The sequence below is a fragment of the Cavia porcellus genome, unplaced genomic scaffold (genome assembly GCF_034190915.1).
Source record: "Cavia porcellus strain 051 isolate PalLab524CR breed Dunkin Hartley unplaced genomic scaffold, mCavPor4.1 scaffold_2, whole genome shotgun sequence".
NCBI lineage: Eukaryota > Metazoa > Chordata > Mammalia > Rodentia > Caviidae > Cavia > Cavia porcellus.
The window spans coordinates 130,811,723-130,827,641 of NW_026947485.1; the positions used below are offsets into that span (position 1 = coordinate 130,811,723).

The window sequence follows — 15,919 nt, forward strand, 5'->3', positions numbered from 1 at the left end:
CTACAGATTCCAGCAGATCCCTTTAGCTTCTGCCTTCCCAGGAGTTGCTGGTTTTCAAGGCTGACTTGGAAGAATAAGATGGGAGGCAATGCATCTTATAAGCAGCTTCACTGTTACCTAAAAGCCATATTCCAGGTCTCACAAGCACACAGGACCAAGGCTTAGCTGCGGCTATCCAGAGTGACCTAGAGAGCAGAGACCCCGTGGTCAGGAAGGTCACTATGGGTGAATCCCCACAGCCCAAGGTTGCACAACATTCTGTATCTTTTCTGTTTCCCCTTTTTGTTCCCCCTTTAGCTCTCCATGGCTCGCCAGAAAAGTTGCCAGGGAGATACGAACCCACATTTAATCAGCACTTAAAGGGACCTGGCCAGATTTCTCATTCACTGAGGAGCAAAATTAAATCTGACTGCTTCAGATGTCCTGTGACTTTAATAGGCAAAGACTGCTATAAATATGAGCAATGAATTTTAGGTAAAATAGCTTGGGAACCTAATTCTTAAAAGTATTTTCCAGGAGCTGGGCATGGTGGCTCACACCTGTAATCCCAGCACTCGGGAGGCTGAGGCAGGAGGATCGTTGCAAGTTCGAGACCAGCCTGGGCTATAAAGTCAGCTCAAGGCCAGCCTGAACTGCATAGAGAGACTGTCTCAAAAAGACCAAAAAGAAAAAAAATAATAATTTCCAGGCTGGAGAATGGTATTATGGCAAAGTAAATTAGGGATGATGGTTTTCTCTCAAAACCAAATGACAAGACACTGCCCTTATCATGCTCCTTGGGGATTTAAACACTGTGGCCTGGGTCACACAGACCCTTCGTCACTGCTGGCTGCTGGTCCTCCTCCTGCAGGGCCATCTTCAGACAGCCATGGACTGGGAGGAATTGCTGTCAGGAGTCGAGGATGAGGAGCCAGGCTGAAGGCAGCATGGGAAAGCGCTCGGAAGGAGACACTGCCAGGGAGCAAAGCATTTGCCTTAAGTCATGGCAGAGGAGCAGATAGCCGCTCAGCATGTTTGCTTGGTTGTTCCTGTTGCCTTCCACTGCCTGCCCCTGTGCCAACCTTACACTGCTCTTTGGATGATAGTCCTTTCTGTGTATCTTACAGAATTATTCAGCAGGAAGCAGGACAGAAAACAGGACGTGATCTGGGGGCCAGGGAACTGCCAAGTCCCTTTGCCCTGCTTGGCAGACAGGACCTTAGTGAGGAAGCCCAGCTACACTGCTGTGACCCAGCAGAAAATGAATGGCCCAGAAGAAAGGTCATCCAGCAACCAACAGTAGGACGCCTCCTGGATTCACAGTGATTGGGCACGCGTTCTCTAAATCCTTTCTTCACTCACTCGGCAGATACGGGGCCAGTGCCCACTCTGCGGGGTCTCTTCTCAGTGCTGAGAACAGCGCAATGAAGAAACATCAGTCCCTGGCCCCAAGGGGCTTCCATCCTAGTAGTGAAGAGAGCAAGCATTTGGTGAGTGATAAGTGTGACAGAGAAAAATGAAACAAGGAAAGGGTTAGGGGTCTTCCTCTTTCTGTGAGACAGGTGTCCCCAATCTTGCCCAGGCTAATATTTAACATGTGGAAAAATCCCCCCAGAAGTTTTTCTGCCAAAAGTTCCCAAGTAGCTCTGACTACGGGCACTGGCCACTGTGCTGGACAGGATCCTTCACTGTGCAGTCAGATCTCCAGACACTGGAGGAAGGTTTTCAACTGTAAAAGAGAAAATAGGGACCCAGAGGGAAAAGACTGAAAAAGAGAAGGACCCAATAGGCTAGTTTTTTTTCCATATCCATTCTTTCCTTTTTTTGATATAGACCTACCTAAAACACTTTGGTATAGAGGCAAGAGACTTCCCAGCCAGGGGCCCTGTGACTTAGCCTCTTACCGGGGCCATGAGACACTGCTCTGGCTATGGAACACATTATGGTTTAGGTCTAAAATGCTCCCCAGAAGTCTCATATGTTTAAGAGGTGATTGGATGTAGGGGTTCAGTACTCATCAGTGGACTAATCCATTAATGGGTTTGTAGCTAACTGCAGGATTGGGAGGTGGGTCCTGCTCAGAGCAGGTGGTCACTGGAATCACAACCTGGGTGGGTGTGTTCCTCCCTTCTCGCCCTGTGTCCTGACTGCTGTGTGGCAAGGAGCTCTCCTCTGCCATATGCTTCCACCACACCCTTTCTGCCCCAGAAATAGCAAACCATGGACTGAACCTTCTGAAAACCATGAGCCAAAATAAACATCCTCCTTTACATTGTGGCATCGGATATTATGTCCCAGTCACAAGAAAGCCTGCTAATACAGGGCATGAATCAAAGCGATGCATGTAAGTCCTGTGACCTCTGGGAGAAAATTCCACGTGCCTATTCTGGACTGTTCTGAGAAAGGGAAATAAGCTTGTATCAGGCGTTTATGTCTTAGTAACAGTATCTTCACTTGTATCCCAATTATGTTGGTGATGGGAAATAGAAGACCCAGCAGAGGAGAGACAAAGGGATCCGCGGTGTGGGAGTGAAGGGAAATGCAGCCCAGATGGCAAGACAGCTCTCAAGACCTGGAGCAGCTGGCCCAACTGGAGCTGTGAGTTTTCCATAGGGAAGGCGCTGCTGTTATATATATATATTTTTAATTTGGCCATGCTGGAGATTGGACCCAGAGCTATGTGCATGCAAGGCAAGTGCTCTATCACTGAGCCACGGCCCAGCTTTCATTTTCTTTTGGAGGAGTGAGTGCCCAGATGGACTGATGAAGATGCATGTTTGTGCTTAGCAAGCCTAGTGCCGCTGACAGCTCTGTTCTCAAACTGCACACCCGCCCAGTGGAGAGGTGGGCTCTAACCTGCTTCTGAAAGCAGAGCGGGCTGTGCTGAGAAACAGGAAAAGCAGAGCTGCCCATTCCCACTGACCATGTTTCTGGGGTCACCCGGACCTGTGCCACCAAGACTCCTTTGGGACCTCTGGCGTCCCTGGAGGCCCTGATAAGCTCCTGGGGAAGTTGAACAAGTATAGGACTCGGAGCGGGTCCCCAGCTTCTCTCGTGACTGTTCATGACTGTGGTGACACAGCTCGGCTGACATTGGCTATTGCTGTGCATAAGGAAAATGTGCTGCTTAGGGATAACATAGGGAGAACTGTAGAGGGAGCCTTTAGGATAAACACAGCAGAAGCGAACTAAAGGTCACCGTGCAGAGGAAGAGAGGCGACTAGAGGACCACATGGGCCTTAGGACTTTACCAGGAACCTTAGAAACACTGTGTAGGTTTTACTTCTGACCCAGCAGATAGAAACAGAGAAGTAGAAGCACACAGTACAGTCTCTTTTCTGTTTGGCTCCATGTTACAGTACTTTTACAGATCAAGCACCTATGCAATTGTAAGTGTGTGGCAAGGTTTACAAGGAGCCGATCAGGAAAGGCTTTACCATTGTTTGGCTTTTTGAGCCGCACACAGTGCATTGCCTTAATAAAATGGAGCTAGGCTAGGCACTGGGTTACAAGGATGCCTACTTCCAGAGTCTTGCCTTTGGGTCTTTCTGAATCTGGCAAAAGACCCATTCTGGTGATCGATGGCAGCGTAACCTCATCAGAGTTCGGTGGTTCCTGAATGCTGGATTACAGAAGGGGGAGCAATGAGACTTTTAGTCAAAGGGCCGGGAGGGGAGAGGGGAGTTAAACAGGATAAAGAGTCTGTAAATCAGGCCATGAAGCGGGGGGGAATGTGAACACAGAACAAAGATGAGGAGGAGGAAATCAAGGAGCCAGGAACCAGAAGTGTGAAAGGAAATACAGGGGATGGTCCTGACCAGGCCAGGGGCTGTGCCCCATCTCCAGACAGCATTCACAGTGTAGAACTGTGTGGAACCTGCACCACTGTCTACAGCAATCTCATTTGAAGGGAGTAGGCAGGGCTCATGCAGTGGGAGGGGGGACTCAGAAATATAAAGGTATTATGTGAGTAATGGGAAAAATAGGATATAAGGTGGAAAAAGAAGGTTAATGAACCTGTATGGGGAAAAAGTAAACATTATGAAGTAGGTTAGTGCTGACATTTTTAAATTATTTGTCATTCTGATAGGAAATTAAAAACTACAACCACACCTTATATGTAAACAATGACCCACATGTCTTTATTATAATGGCAGGGACAAACACAAAACTTTAAGACAGTATATTTCACATTAATGTTATCCCTTAAAAAATTCTTGAGAATGTGGACAAAACTAGATACAAATCACATCATAGCTACTGCTTTATTAGAAGAGAAACTAACTGTCCTCACTGGAGACCACAGAAAGAAATTAACTTGATCTTGCAATTATAGAACACAAATTTCACAGTAATTTTTAAGGTGTGTGAGCCATAGAAGGAATTACTTAGGATTATGTTTCTCAAAGTTGGCTTCTTTCTTAGATATATTCTAGGGTGGGGGCTGCAAGTTTTCTGCAATCTTGTTTTGCATTTCATGGTTTAATATCTCTGGTAATCTAAAGCATTAGTACACAGCTTCTGTATGTAACGGCGTTGCCAGGTGACTGTACCGTCTGCTCCAAATCGCCACCCACATGGCCCAGAGACTACCAAGTGAGAATCAAGACTTAATTTTTTCATATAGGTTCTCACATGGGGCGCTCACACCCTCTATGAAATTGGGGAACACTGAAGATGGGTTCTGGCTGTGATTCTGAAGACAGGATAGGAGAGTGCATGCGTGTGGTTTGAAGAACAATGTTCAAAATAGTCACCAATTTCATCACTCAGAGCCAGGTTCAGAATAATTTCAGCTGATAGCAATAGCAGAAAATCAACTATAGCCAGGCACGGTGGGACACACGTGTAATTCCAGCACTCTGAAGGCTGAGGCAGGAGAATTGCCGTGAGTTCGAGGCCAGCCTGGGTACAAAATGAGTTCAAGGCCTGCCTGAACTGCATGGTGAAACCCTATCTCAAAAAGACAAGACAAAAAAAGAAGAAAAAACCCCACAAAAACAAAAGAAAACCAACTGTAGATGCATCCTGGGAGATGGGGTGTCTGGATACACATGACTGAGGAACATTGCCTTAGAGCTGGAGGTGCTGGCCCTCGGAGAAGAGTTTGTTAGAAATGCGCAGAAGAGAAAGATCGTGTGGATCAGTGAGTGACTCCTAAACCAGAACCTGTCATTGTCTCCTGGGAGCTACGGGGCAAACCCAGAAGAAACCCACAGTAGTTCATCAATCTTCTTGGCCCTGTCATGAGGGACAAGTTGGTCTACTTTTTGAGGCAAAGAAGAAGGAAAAAAAAAAAGCTGATTTTGTTCAAAAATCCCGTCACCAGGAAGTACCATCATTCTTTTCGATGTCATCCAGCTCTCACGGGTGACAGCAGCACGGGGTCTGTTCTGTTAGGGAAAAAACACAGAATTGGATCTTCTTGAGAGACAAATTACTGTATCTTCACTTCCCCTCATCACCAGTCATGCAATCTCACTGTTTAAACACACTTTGCCATAGATGGGCTTGGGGTGGAGGTGCCAGCCAAGCAGGGACCTCACAGGAGGATGAAGGAAGAAGATAATGCAGACAAGGAGGCCTTGTGAACAGCTGATGAAAGCCCATGCCAAAATACAGGGAGCTGGGGAGATGGCCTCTCCCTTCCCCTCCCATTCTTAAGCTAACCTTAAAGTGCTAAATGTGCACTTTAAGTTATTTGTCATTCCGATAGGAAATTAAAAACTACAACCACACCTTATATGTAAACAATGACCCACATGTCTCACTGTAGGGCCTCCGCCTGCTCTCGCTCTTTCTGCTCCCTGACGCTCCTGACAAGTTGCTGTGCATGGCCTGTGTGTGTACTATTCACTCCCTTTGCCTGAGAAACCCCAGCTTCATCTCTGCTAGCTGTCTCCTTCCTCTCCAGCTCCTCCCGAGAAAGACCCACTTTCTTGCAGTAGCTCGGCTCGACACTCAGCTACTCTTGCAGTAGCTCAGCTCCAGAATAATTCGGAACCACTAATTCAGTTTTTTGTTTATGTTCTGTTTCCTTAACTTTTACTATATTTAATTAATTAATTAGTTTATTTATTGAGACAGGGTCTCACTGGTGTAGCCCAAGTTGCCATCAAACTCCCTATGATCCTCCTGCCTCAGCCTCACGAATGCTGGGGTTACAGGTGTGTGCCACCACTCTGGCTTCTACTTGGGCTTTTAATGCTTTTAAAACCTGGTGTGAGGCCAAAAAATGAACCCAGGCAGACAATACTCTCCTGTGATAATGAGTTCCCAGGTTGTGACCGAAGCTCTATATTTGGCTGTTGAGTATTTTATGTTGGAGGATGCAGCTGTATTTTTTCAAACATTTTTTTCTCTTCTGTTGCTAATCTGAGTAACCATTGAACATTATATATGACCCAGAGATAAATTACTAATCCCTGGGCAATCGATTCCCTCCAAGAACACTTGGCTCAAGGTCCACTCCTTCCTCCTTTGACTACGGAACACCCAAGTGCCTCTGAGTCAGAGGCAGCGGAATGACTGTGGCTCACACTGTGGGCTGGAGAGCTGGTGGGGGGAGTTACTCATCCGTCCCAACAGCAGGCTGGTTCCTTTCTAAACAGCTCATCACCACCATGATTTCTTCTGAGCTGAGGATCCCCTTTAGGTTAGTGACTCCAATACACTTCGTTTTGGCTTTGGGGAAGCCAGTTAGATAGGGTGGTTTTGCAGTGAAGCACAAATGACCTGATTTCACACTGCAGGGGAGGAAACGCAAACTGCCTCTGTGCTCTGGCCCCGTGCAGCTTTCTTCCCGGAGCTGTGCCTTCTCACTGTAGGGCCTCCGCCTGCTCTCGCTCTCTTTCTGCTCCCTGACGCTCCTGTCAAGTTGCTTGCATGGCCTGTGTGTGTACTATTCACTCCCTTTGCCTGAGAAACCCCAGCTTCATCTCTGCTAGCTGTCTCCTTCCTCTCCAGCCCCTCCCGAGAAAGACCCACTTTCTTGCAGTAGCTCAGCTCGCCACCAGCTTCCTGGCACTCTCTGTCACATTGTCCCATGTGCTCCAGGGGTGACTGACTGCCTCTGGAGCTGCTAATCTCCCAGACTGGAAGACCCACGCTCCTCTTAGGTGTATCTATGTGAGCACATTGCCTGGCACATGAGAAGTGCTCCATCAGTACTGATTAGATGAAGGCTGAGTGATGGTTTCTCCCACTAGCACAATCCACCTTTTTGTGACATGTGAAATTCAGAAATTATTGATGTCAGAGTCCCCCAGATCACCCCCTCATCGTTCTTTCCCTCCCACGGCATAGTTCCAGGCTCCCTGCCACCCACCTGGAGTCACTGCAGAGCGCCAATCTGCTTCAGCCGGGTCAGCAGCTCCCCGTTCTGCTGCAATGTCTCCAAGTCACTGCAGCCCCCGATGCAGTCTCTCCCGATGAACACCCGGGGGACCTGCAGAAACAAATGAGCCATTGGGCAGTTTCATTACTATGGATCAGAATGAATGGTAATTTACTCTTCTTCTAAATGTTCCCTGTGAGCCAGTGCTTTCCAAGCCACTTTACACCACGCCCTGCAAATTCTCTGGGGACAAACCTTCTTATTATGAGGAAAATTATCATTAAAGAAGGCTTTTAAACCAGAATGTTTTTCCAATTGAGAAGATGGTGTATTTGACTGTCCAGCTTGTCACAGGGATTTAAAAGTGTCACTCCATGGAAACAGGTTTCAGGAGCATGTGATGGCTGCAACCAGAACACCTTAGTCCAACTCGGTTTCCCTGCAGGTGGGGCCACACCAGAGACCTTAAGCTGGGCCACCACCCAGGAGGGTGTCTAAGTGCAGCTTGAAAAGTATTTGCCGGGGCTGGGGATTTAGCTCAGCATAAGCGCCTGCCTTGGTCGTGAGTTTTGATCCCTGGTACCAATTAAAAAAGAAAAGTATTTGCCTTTGGTCTCTGTGTCTGACTTGCAGATTGGCTCTTTCTTAAATATAATTGTCTTTCTCTGTTGTTAAAGCACAGGTGAGCTGTGCCAGTGCAAGGGGCCCGTGGAATGGTATCTAGGCATTCTTTGATCCCTGGCCCATGATAACGATGTTTAATTGCTGCAGCTCTGGGACCACAGACAGCCATCTGGTATAGTTCTTACATGGCCTGGGTGAGTAACCAAGGCCTGACAAAGCCATTGTACTTGCTGAATAATGGGTTTCTGTCCAATCACACTCCTCCTGCTGCTAAGTATCTCCATATTCCAATGTTTTTTAGAAACCTGAGGGAAGAGAAGTTCCCCTCCAATGGCGCATAGGCAACTTCCAGAGGCTGATGGGTAATGAGGAAGGGACTCCCTGCCCCCAACCCAGGCAGGTCCTCTCCTCAAACGCAGGGAACACAGAGTAGCAGAGGGATGGGAGACAGGAAAGGGAGAACACAGTGAGAATATTTTTCAAAGTGTTTGATTTTCTTCAGAAAGCATAATACTGTGATTCAGGCAAATTGCTCCAAAAGTGAAGAAGATTTAAAAAAGGGCTGAGTTCTTGTACATAAGTTCTTGTAGTATTTTTATTAGGAAGGGTGTCCAATGGCAGTAGCCTTTAAAAGCTAACACTAAAAATAAATCCTGCACCACAATCCACAGCTATTTCCTGTGCCTTGACACTGGGAAAAGATCCACAGGCCTCCTTCGCTGGAAGGTGCCTGGTAGTATCCACTGGGCCCCAGAAATTATTATCATCAACTGAGATGAGAAAAACTGTAGAAGGGTAGGGAAGAAACCAAAAAATTTCCCCAAGTCCTGGCCACTGCGTTAGAGAAAATAAAGTTTCTTTTGCCCACATTTCTGGGGCCTTCTAGCTTCTTCCTCCCCAGAAACACTTGGCTGTGGCTGTAACAGTTAACAGGAGCCTACTGTGATTCCACTGCAGAGCTCCTACGGCTCAAGGCGCTGCCTAAAATTAAAACCATCTGAGCTTTAAATGAGGAAGCCATGCATTCATTCTGGGACTCCTGTGTTTTCACGGAGAACGCCATCCTCCCGGCCGTTCGGCACCACATTGCACCCTTTGCTCTAGGGAGTCGATTCTTCGACAGCACCTTGGAAGGACAGATCCAAACGCAGATTTCTTCTCTCCTACCTCTCATTGATTTCTGACTTGGGAAGCCTGTGCAGTGTTCAAAGGATTTACATTTCTAACAAATGAGGAGGTGCTGCCCGCAGCCCGAGGACCACATTTTTAACACTGGTTTTCACTGAGCGGACATTTATTCCTCCAGGACAACCACGGCTTTGCAAACTGCAGCCCCAAGCTGCCCCAGGGCTGCCCCAGGGCAGAGTCTGTGCTCACACAGCTTCTGGTAAAGCTGCTGTAGGGCCTGAGAGCAGGAAGGCTCCTCTCCCATGCCCCTCCCCCGCCAGCCAGAACTGCAGCAAAACCGCCTTAAATCTCTTGGTTAACAGCATCCTCTGGGCTGTGCAGGACAGTGTAGGGGGCTCTCGGGTGAGGACACAGGAAACAGCAGCGGTGGTGACTCAGCTGAGGAAAAGACAACACACCCTGTGCCGCCCTGCCCTGCTGTGGAGCCCTCACTGTCCCAACTGTCGCTGGGTCACTCGGGCCCTTCCTCTTTGGGGCAGGCTTTCCCACCCTGCCCTACATGCGACTACTTAAACCTGTTTCCCAACATTCTCCAGTGCAGCCTAGAGCCTCAGTCCTTTCCCACCTGAACCACCACTGCGGCCTCCAGATGTCTTCTATTTTCAGCCACACCTGGGTCCTTCCAAGGTCTCCTCCTCCCATGGCACCCAGAGGGACTCCTTTTCAAGACTGAGACAAATGGAGTCACCCTCTGCTTGAAAACCCCTCATCTGGTCTGCTCTAGTACCAGCCACGTCCATGTAATAGAATTGGAAAGACCTCTCAATCCATCTTCTCGGACCTCCTCTGACTCTCCTAATTCACAATGCTACAGCTACACCGGCCCCTTTGCCATTCTGTGAGGCACATTCCTACCACAGGACCTTTGTGCTTTCTGTTCTTGCTGTCTGGCCTGTATCTCTAGATTCCTGATGGTTTCATTTAAAAGTATCCTGCTGCCTACCCACCTACCTACCCAAATACCATTTTATTATAGTTATCTCTCCCACTAGCATGCAAATTTGAAAAGGCTTTGTCTACCCTCCCACACACCACCCCACCCTTGGCTGCTTTCCCAGAAAACAGCCTAGTACATAGTAGGTGCTTAAAACCTTTTTTTTTCCTCTTGCATCCAGCAAAATCCTTTATGTGAAGAAAAAAAACTAAGCTTTCTTGACCCAGTAAAAATTGAGAAAATTTGTTGCCAATACACCTGCCTTACAAAAAGTATGCCAAGATGTTCTTCTTGGAGAATGAAGATACTGTGGATCAGAAACTCCACTCCTGGAAAAAGGGGTAGCCGAGGGTGCTGATCAAGGTCCCTAACCCTAAACCCTAACACAAAGGCCACACCAAGCTCTCCGGCTCATGGAAGCCTGAGTTTCCACCATCAGTCAAGTCCTGCTGAGCTCTTCCTGTGCCGGCAGCCCAGGTTACCCCTGGGTAATGGAGACAGTAACTGCTTTCACGTTTTCAATCTCTTTAAATATAAACACTGTACTGTAGCCATCATGAGGCAGATCATTTTGAAGGACGTGTCCTTCTCCGTAGGGAATGCATTGTAGACTGAAACTGTGAACAGTATTTTTAAAAATAAACAACACACTGCTGTGAAAAGGTTTCTTAAAAAGAAAACTAAAAGGTCAATAACAAACTTTGCCTTTTCTAATTGAGAACAGAAACTGCTGTGCTAGGCACAATAATTCCCAAACTGATGCAAAGTGAAATCACCTAAAAGTCTTTCAAACCACTGATGCCTGGCCCCAACTTTGTGGTATAATTGATCTAAGGTAGGACTTGGGCATAGGATTTTAAACGCCCCCCCCCCCATGACTCTGTTCACCAGCAAAATTTGGGAAACCCTGGCTGAGAAGGATTTGAGATAGGAACAGAGGCAGGGCCACGAGGGTCACTGTGTCTCCGCTCACAGCAGCAGGGTGACATAGTTCGCCTTTATGTGTGTTCCAGCGCTCATTTCTGGTTGGAGAGAAGGGGAGTGAATTCCAGGGCTGTACACAGAGAACCCAGAGAAAACGTCATAAGTCAAACCCACACTGAGATGGGACTCTTCCTTCTACTGATGCTGGGTCCTAGAGTGCATCTCCCAGAGGGCAATTTAGGTGAACTGGGGCTATACCTCGTCTTCCCACCTTGAGCAGCAGAATCCCATGGAAAATCCACGCACGCAGTCCTACAGTGTGCTTGTCACAAAGGAGACTTCCTGGTCACCCACTGTGGTCTTGCAGCTGTAATCTTTGAGGACCCCAGAGGATATGACTTGCTAGGGACCACAAAGCAAGCCATTGTGGGAGTCTGGCCGGAAGTCTAGCCCACTTAAAAAGTCCCACTGCCGTTAACTTACAACAAGGAGCAAATAGAGAAAGTGAAGGATTGGATTTTTCCACTGGGAGGAGTAGATAAGAAAGAGCAAACAAGGTTAGGGTTAAAGAAAGCCACGAGGAAGACCGAAGGACAGCAGGCCCCATGGGGCCATGTGAGAACAGGGGAAGCATGCTCATGGGTCCATGTCACAGAGCAGAAATGTGCAGATCATACTGACCTCTCAGCCCACCTCCCGCTCCCAGTCCTGCACGCTGAAAACTGTCAGTTCCTGGCAGGGCTGAAAACAAAGCCGCCAGATGCAGCCTTGGTGACTCCGGCCAGCCAGCGGCTGGCCCACATAGCCTGGCTGCCTCGCTGGCTCCACTGAGAGAGGACCCTCTGGCCGCTCAGCTGCCCATTCAAGGGACCCGTGTCTTTGTCTGGGCTCCTCCCCCACACCCCCAAAGGCCTCTGGAAACCCTGAAGGACAGAGTGCTGGCAGGGTCCTGGAGCAGGCACAGATACACATTCGCTTACAGCCCTGGGAAGAAAAACCAGCCAGGATCCTTTCCAAAGGAACCCGGAGCTCACCGTTCTGGCGCCTGTCAGCTGTTGCAGATAATCCTGAATCTCACTTGTGTTGCTGGTGGCTGTAATATCCACGAATTCGAGAAACCCCTCTCTGAAGGGCAACTGACTGAGGATCTCTTGGGTCTTTCTGCAGTAGGGGCAGGTGGGTTTGATGAACACAACCACCTTCCCGGACTGGATTTTGCCGTTCACAAACGCTTGAGCCATGCCGCAGGCTTCAGTCTCCTAGGAAGAACCCCCAAAGGCAGATACAGCTCTGAGCTGCTGAACCGCGGGCCAGCTGGCTGCTATCTACTAAGGAACCTCCCGGGGGGGAGGAGTTTGCCTGGTAGTGTGTCAGTTTTAAAGGGACAGCCCCGAAGTCATTGCAGGCGAGAGCAGGACTCACTGCGCCTGTGAAAGCACAGCTTGCTTATGGAGTCCTTGGGAGCTCTGTGCTGCTCCCCTGTGCTCCGACCACCAAGGGCGCCTGCTCTTGGCCCCAATCGGAGTTCAGCCACCTTCTCGGGGAGCGTGGAACAGCCTCGGGGAGGAGGCCAGTTCTTTGTTTCTTTCCTCTTAGAGACACAGTTGGTTTTTAAAATATAAACACAATTATTCAAGAAAGCACAAGCTGTGGCATCTCTGTAGAGACAGTAGGATTGAGATGGTGGCTTGGTGCTCGCAGGATGCTCCACTTGGCCCAAGCAATGGGTGCCTGGTGTTGGGCTGACCATTCTAGAATCACTTGTCAGCTTCTAAAAATCTGAAGATTGCACACAAGCCTCTGGACTTGCAGCTTCTCTGTGAAAAGTCAAGTCCAACAGCACTGAGCTTGGCATTGATTAGGGCAGCAGGCAAGGCAGGGGACAGTGGGCCCCAGATGTGGCCCTCTTGGCCAGAGCTGCCTCAGGAGTCTCCTGCCTCACTCCACCAGCATCTTCAACAGCAGTCTGGTCTGTGAGCGAATTCAGGCAGCAGATTGAGGATTTTCTTTTGACTCTGTAGTCTTCCGTTTTCCTTGTTAGGGAAGGAGTGGGATAGTAACTTAGCCACTGTATTCACCACACTGGAAGACAAGGCAGGGGCTGAGGACAGGAAACTCCGCTCTTCCCACAGATGCCTGTCCTCCCTTCCAGGCAGAGCAAAGGATTCTGCTCCCAGGTCTCCTTCAGATTCCTCCGGTGCAGTAAGTTAGATACACAAATCAAAGAGCAGTCAATCATCCTTCCCCCCATGACGTGTTACATACAAACCGGTGGACAGTGAGGCCCTGGCCCTGGCCACCTTTCACAGGTGTCCTGTGAAGCCTCACTTTGTCACTAGCTTACGTCCCCTGAGATGTTACGCCAGGGGCTTGCTGTACTGTATCTTCAAAGGCATGGGGCCAGGGTGGGAACTGGAAGCCACCACTGTCCTGTTAGTGGATGTGCAAGCATTTTGTGGGAAAGCAGAGAAAATACTCTCTTAGAAGCAGCATTTTTGGAAGGACAGCTTTTTGGCTGTAATTGTTATGTAAATAACAGTGGCAAAATAAGAAGCTCAGATTCTGGGCTGAGAGAACTCCTTCCACAGCACCCTGGTAGGCTGTGATGCTACAGGCATTTATCTGTGTCAGGCCTTGAGACCTCAGAGCTGGAAGCTTTACCTCCCTCAGAATAAGGTCAAGGCGAGACACCTTCCTTTCTCTCTCAGACTCAGGCTGCAGGGCCAGTCCCTTCCCCTCGGTCCATTGAAGGCCTGTGCCTGCCTTTTTCCTCAGTCTTTCTTTCCTCAGTTTCTGCTGTGGTCTCGCCCTTCTCACCATCTTTATCCTCGGAAGGTAACTATGGGTAAGTCTCTCCCAGGTTAAAAAACCACCACCTCTACTTCCTGTGTCTTGCTTTCTGGCCTTTGCCCTTTCCTGAACCTTGCTGCCTTGTTTGCCACCTGAGTTTTTATTTTCTTTTTTTGTCACTTCCTCTTTCCTCCTTGCATTGTGGTCTGACCTTCTTGCAGTCTGACCATGCTGTTGAAACCCCTCTGGGTTGCTGAATCACCTTGCAACTTGGTCTTTGGTTGAGTCCAGCTGGAAGTCTAGGTGGAGTGAATCTCCCCAAGGATCTGTCAGCAGGAGACCACCAGGGAACTGGGGTGCCGTGGGTAGAGGATACAGGGGGATCAACTGTACTCCACAGCTCAACCGAGGGACTGATGCGGGAAGCCATAGGACAGACGGACATAAGACACAAGCTAAAGAAGGTGTTTCTGTGAGACACCATGAGACACGGGAGACAAACAGATGAGATGGCAAAGAGGAGGGGGCCCCTTTGAGCTGAGGGTCCTCTGCCAGGGCTTGTGGGCCAGACGCCTTTGTGTGTGCGTAAGAGCCCATGAGAGAACACAGGTTCTTCCAGGAGTGCTGAGTGGGACGGGAGGAAACTTTCTCAAAGAGAAGTGTTTTTGTTGTCCAAATGGTTGGCAGAAAGCTAGTTCTCTATGCAAAATTGCTGCTGTTATTCATTTGATCTCACTTGTACCTACAGGCTGATGAGGGCTGCAAAAACCTGGCTACAAACAAATGTTCGCCAGGTGCTTTCCTTTATTTGCTCACTTACAGGATTTGCCTCTGTCAAATCACTGTTCCCCTCCGGAAGGCCTCTCTTCCCAGCACCAAGGGCAGCCTGATCTTTTCATTCTATCCAGAGATTCAGACTGTCTCAGAAATTTTGCCTATACATGGTATATGCTGGGACTTGGCTTTCTGACCCAGCCTCCTAGAGAGATCTTATCTCCACCTGTGGTTCCCGATAGCACTTTTTGGCTCAGCATGACTTTCATTTTTCCTGTCTGAGCTTCTCTCCTAAGCCCAGGAATGCTTTGGCTCCTGAGAAACCAAAACTGCAGGTTCTTTGGCTTCTCAGCCCCACTGGAACCTAACCAGAGCCTCCCTCTCCTCTGCCTTTCCCACACCTGGCTGCCTCCAGTGCAGGTCAACCACTCACTCGGCCAGGGCGTCTTTATGCTCCTGCTTCTCCTTACGCACACTGCCAGGTGCTCTCAGGTGGCCTCCTAAGTCCCTCCACAGCCTGACAGCCCAACAGCTCCAGCAAGGCCAGCATGCCTTCCCCTGAGCACTTCTGCCCCGCATCATGCAACTGGATCCACATTGCTGCCTGGCCACCGTTAGGAGAGCAGATGCTGCGGTGCCTACAGGCCTAAGTTTCTCCTAGACTGATCTCAGCATCCCTCAGAGATGGCTGCAATGACTGGTTCTTCCTGGGTCCTTTGCCACAGTCCAGTGCTTCCACAGATCCTCCCTTTGCCCCAGCTATGTATACTCGGGCTGTGAGCTGCTGCCTCTCCTCAGCCACACGCACCTTCCCTCTGATTGTCCTGCTGGCACTTGCGTCCAGCGTGCTTTCCCCTCTTCTGTGCAGCTGATTCTTGCTGGGCCAGAGCACCTGTTCTAGGGTCCAGGTCATGCAATACTAGAAGGATCTGCAGGATGCCATAGCCCCTGCTCCCACTGGCTCTGCACCCTCCAGCAGAGCTCACATGATAGGCGGGGCCCTGGCCTGTGACACATCTTGGTTCTTTTCAATTCTTTGTTGTCTAAAATACTTCCTTTATAGCTCAGTGGCACAGTACCAGCCAAGCAAGGAAGGTTATGAGTTCAATTCCTGGTACCAAAAACCCCTGCTAAAATGAGTTCCTAGAGAACAGAAATAAAGCTTTCATCCCTGAATTGTCAGAGCTCAGCAGATGAGCAGCCACACACTGGTCTGTATCCATCCACCTGTCTGTCCTATGAACATTTCCTTAACCAGCCGCTCTGGGCCAGGCACAAGGATCTTCACATACAGCTTCAGGATTTAGTAATTTATGGTCTGTGGGAGACACAGATTTGGAAAATGGACTCAAGTGATATAAAAGAGTATT

General features: G+C 49.0%; 1 protein-coding gene across 1 annotated transcript; it reads right to left on the reverse strand.

Moving 5' to 3' along the window:
* Positions 1-4,093: 4,093 nt before the first annotated feature.
* Positions 4,094-12,312, reverse strand: Glrx (glutaredoxin). The gene is made up of 3 exons (XM_003479439.5): positions 12,020-12,312; positions 7,307-7,426; positions 4,094-5,372 (listed from the first exon to the last, which is right to left on the reverse strand). The coding sequence occupies exons 1-2, from the start codon at positions 12,224-12,226 to the stop codon at positions 7,313-7,315; spliced, it is 321 nt and encodes a 106-aa protein (XP_003479487.1). The 5' UTR covers positions 12,227-12,312; the 3' UTR covers positions 4,094-5,372; positions 7,307-7,312.
* Between the last annotated feature and the right edge of the window lie 3,607 nt (positions 12,313-15,919).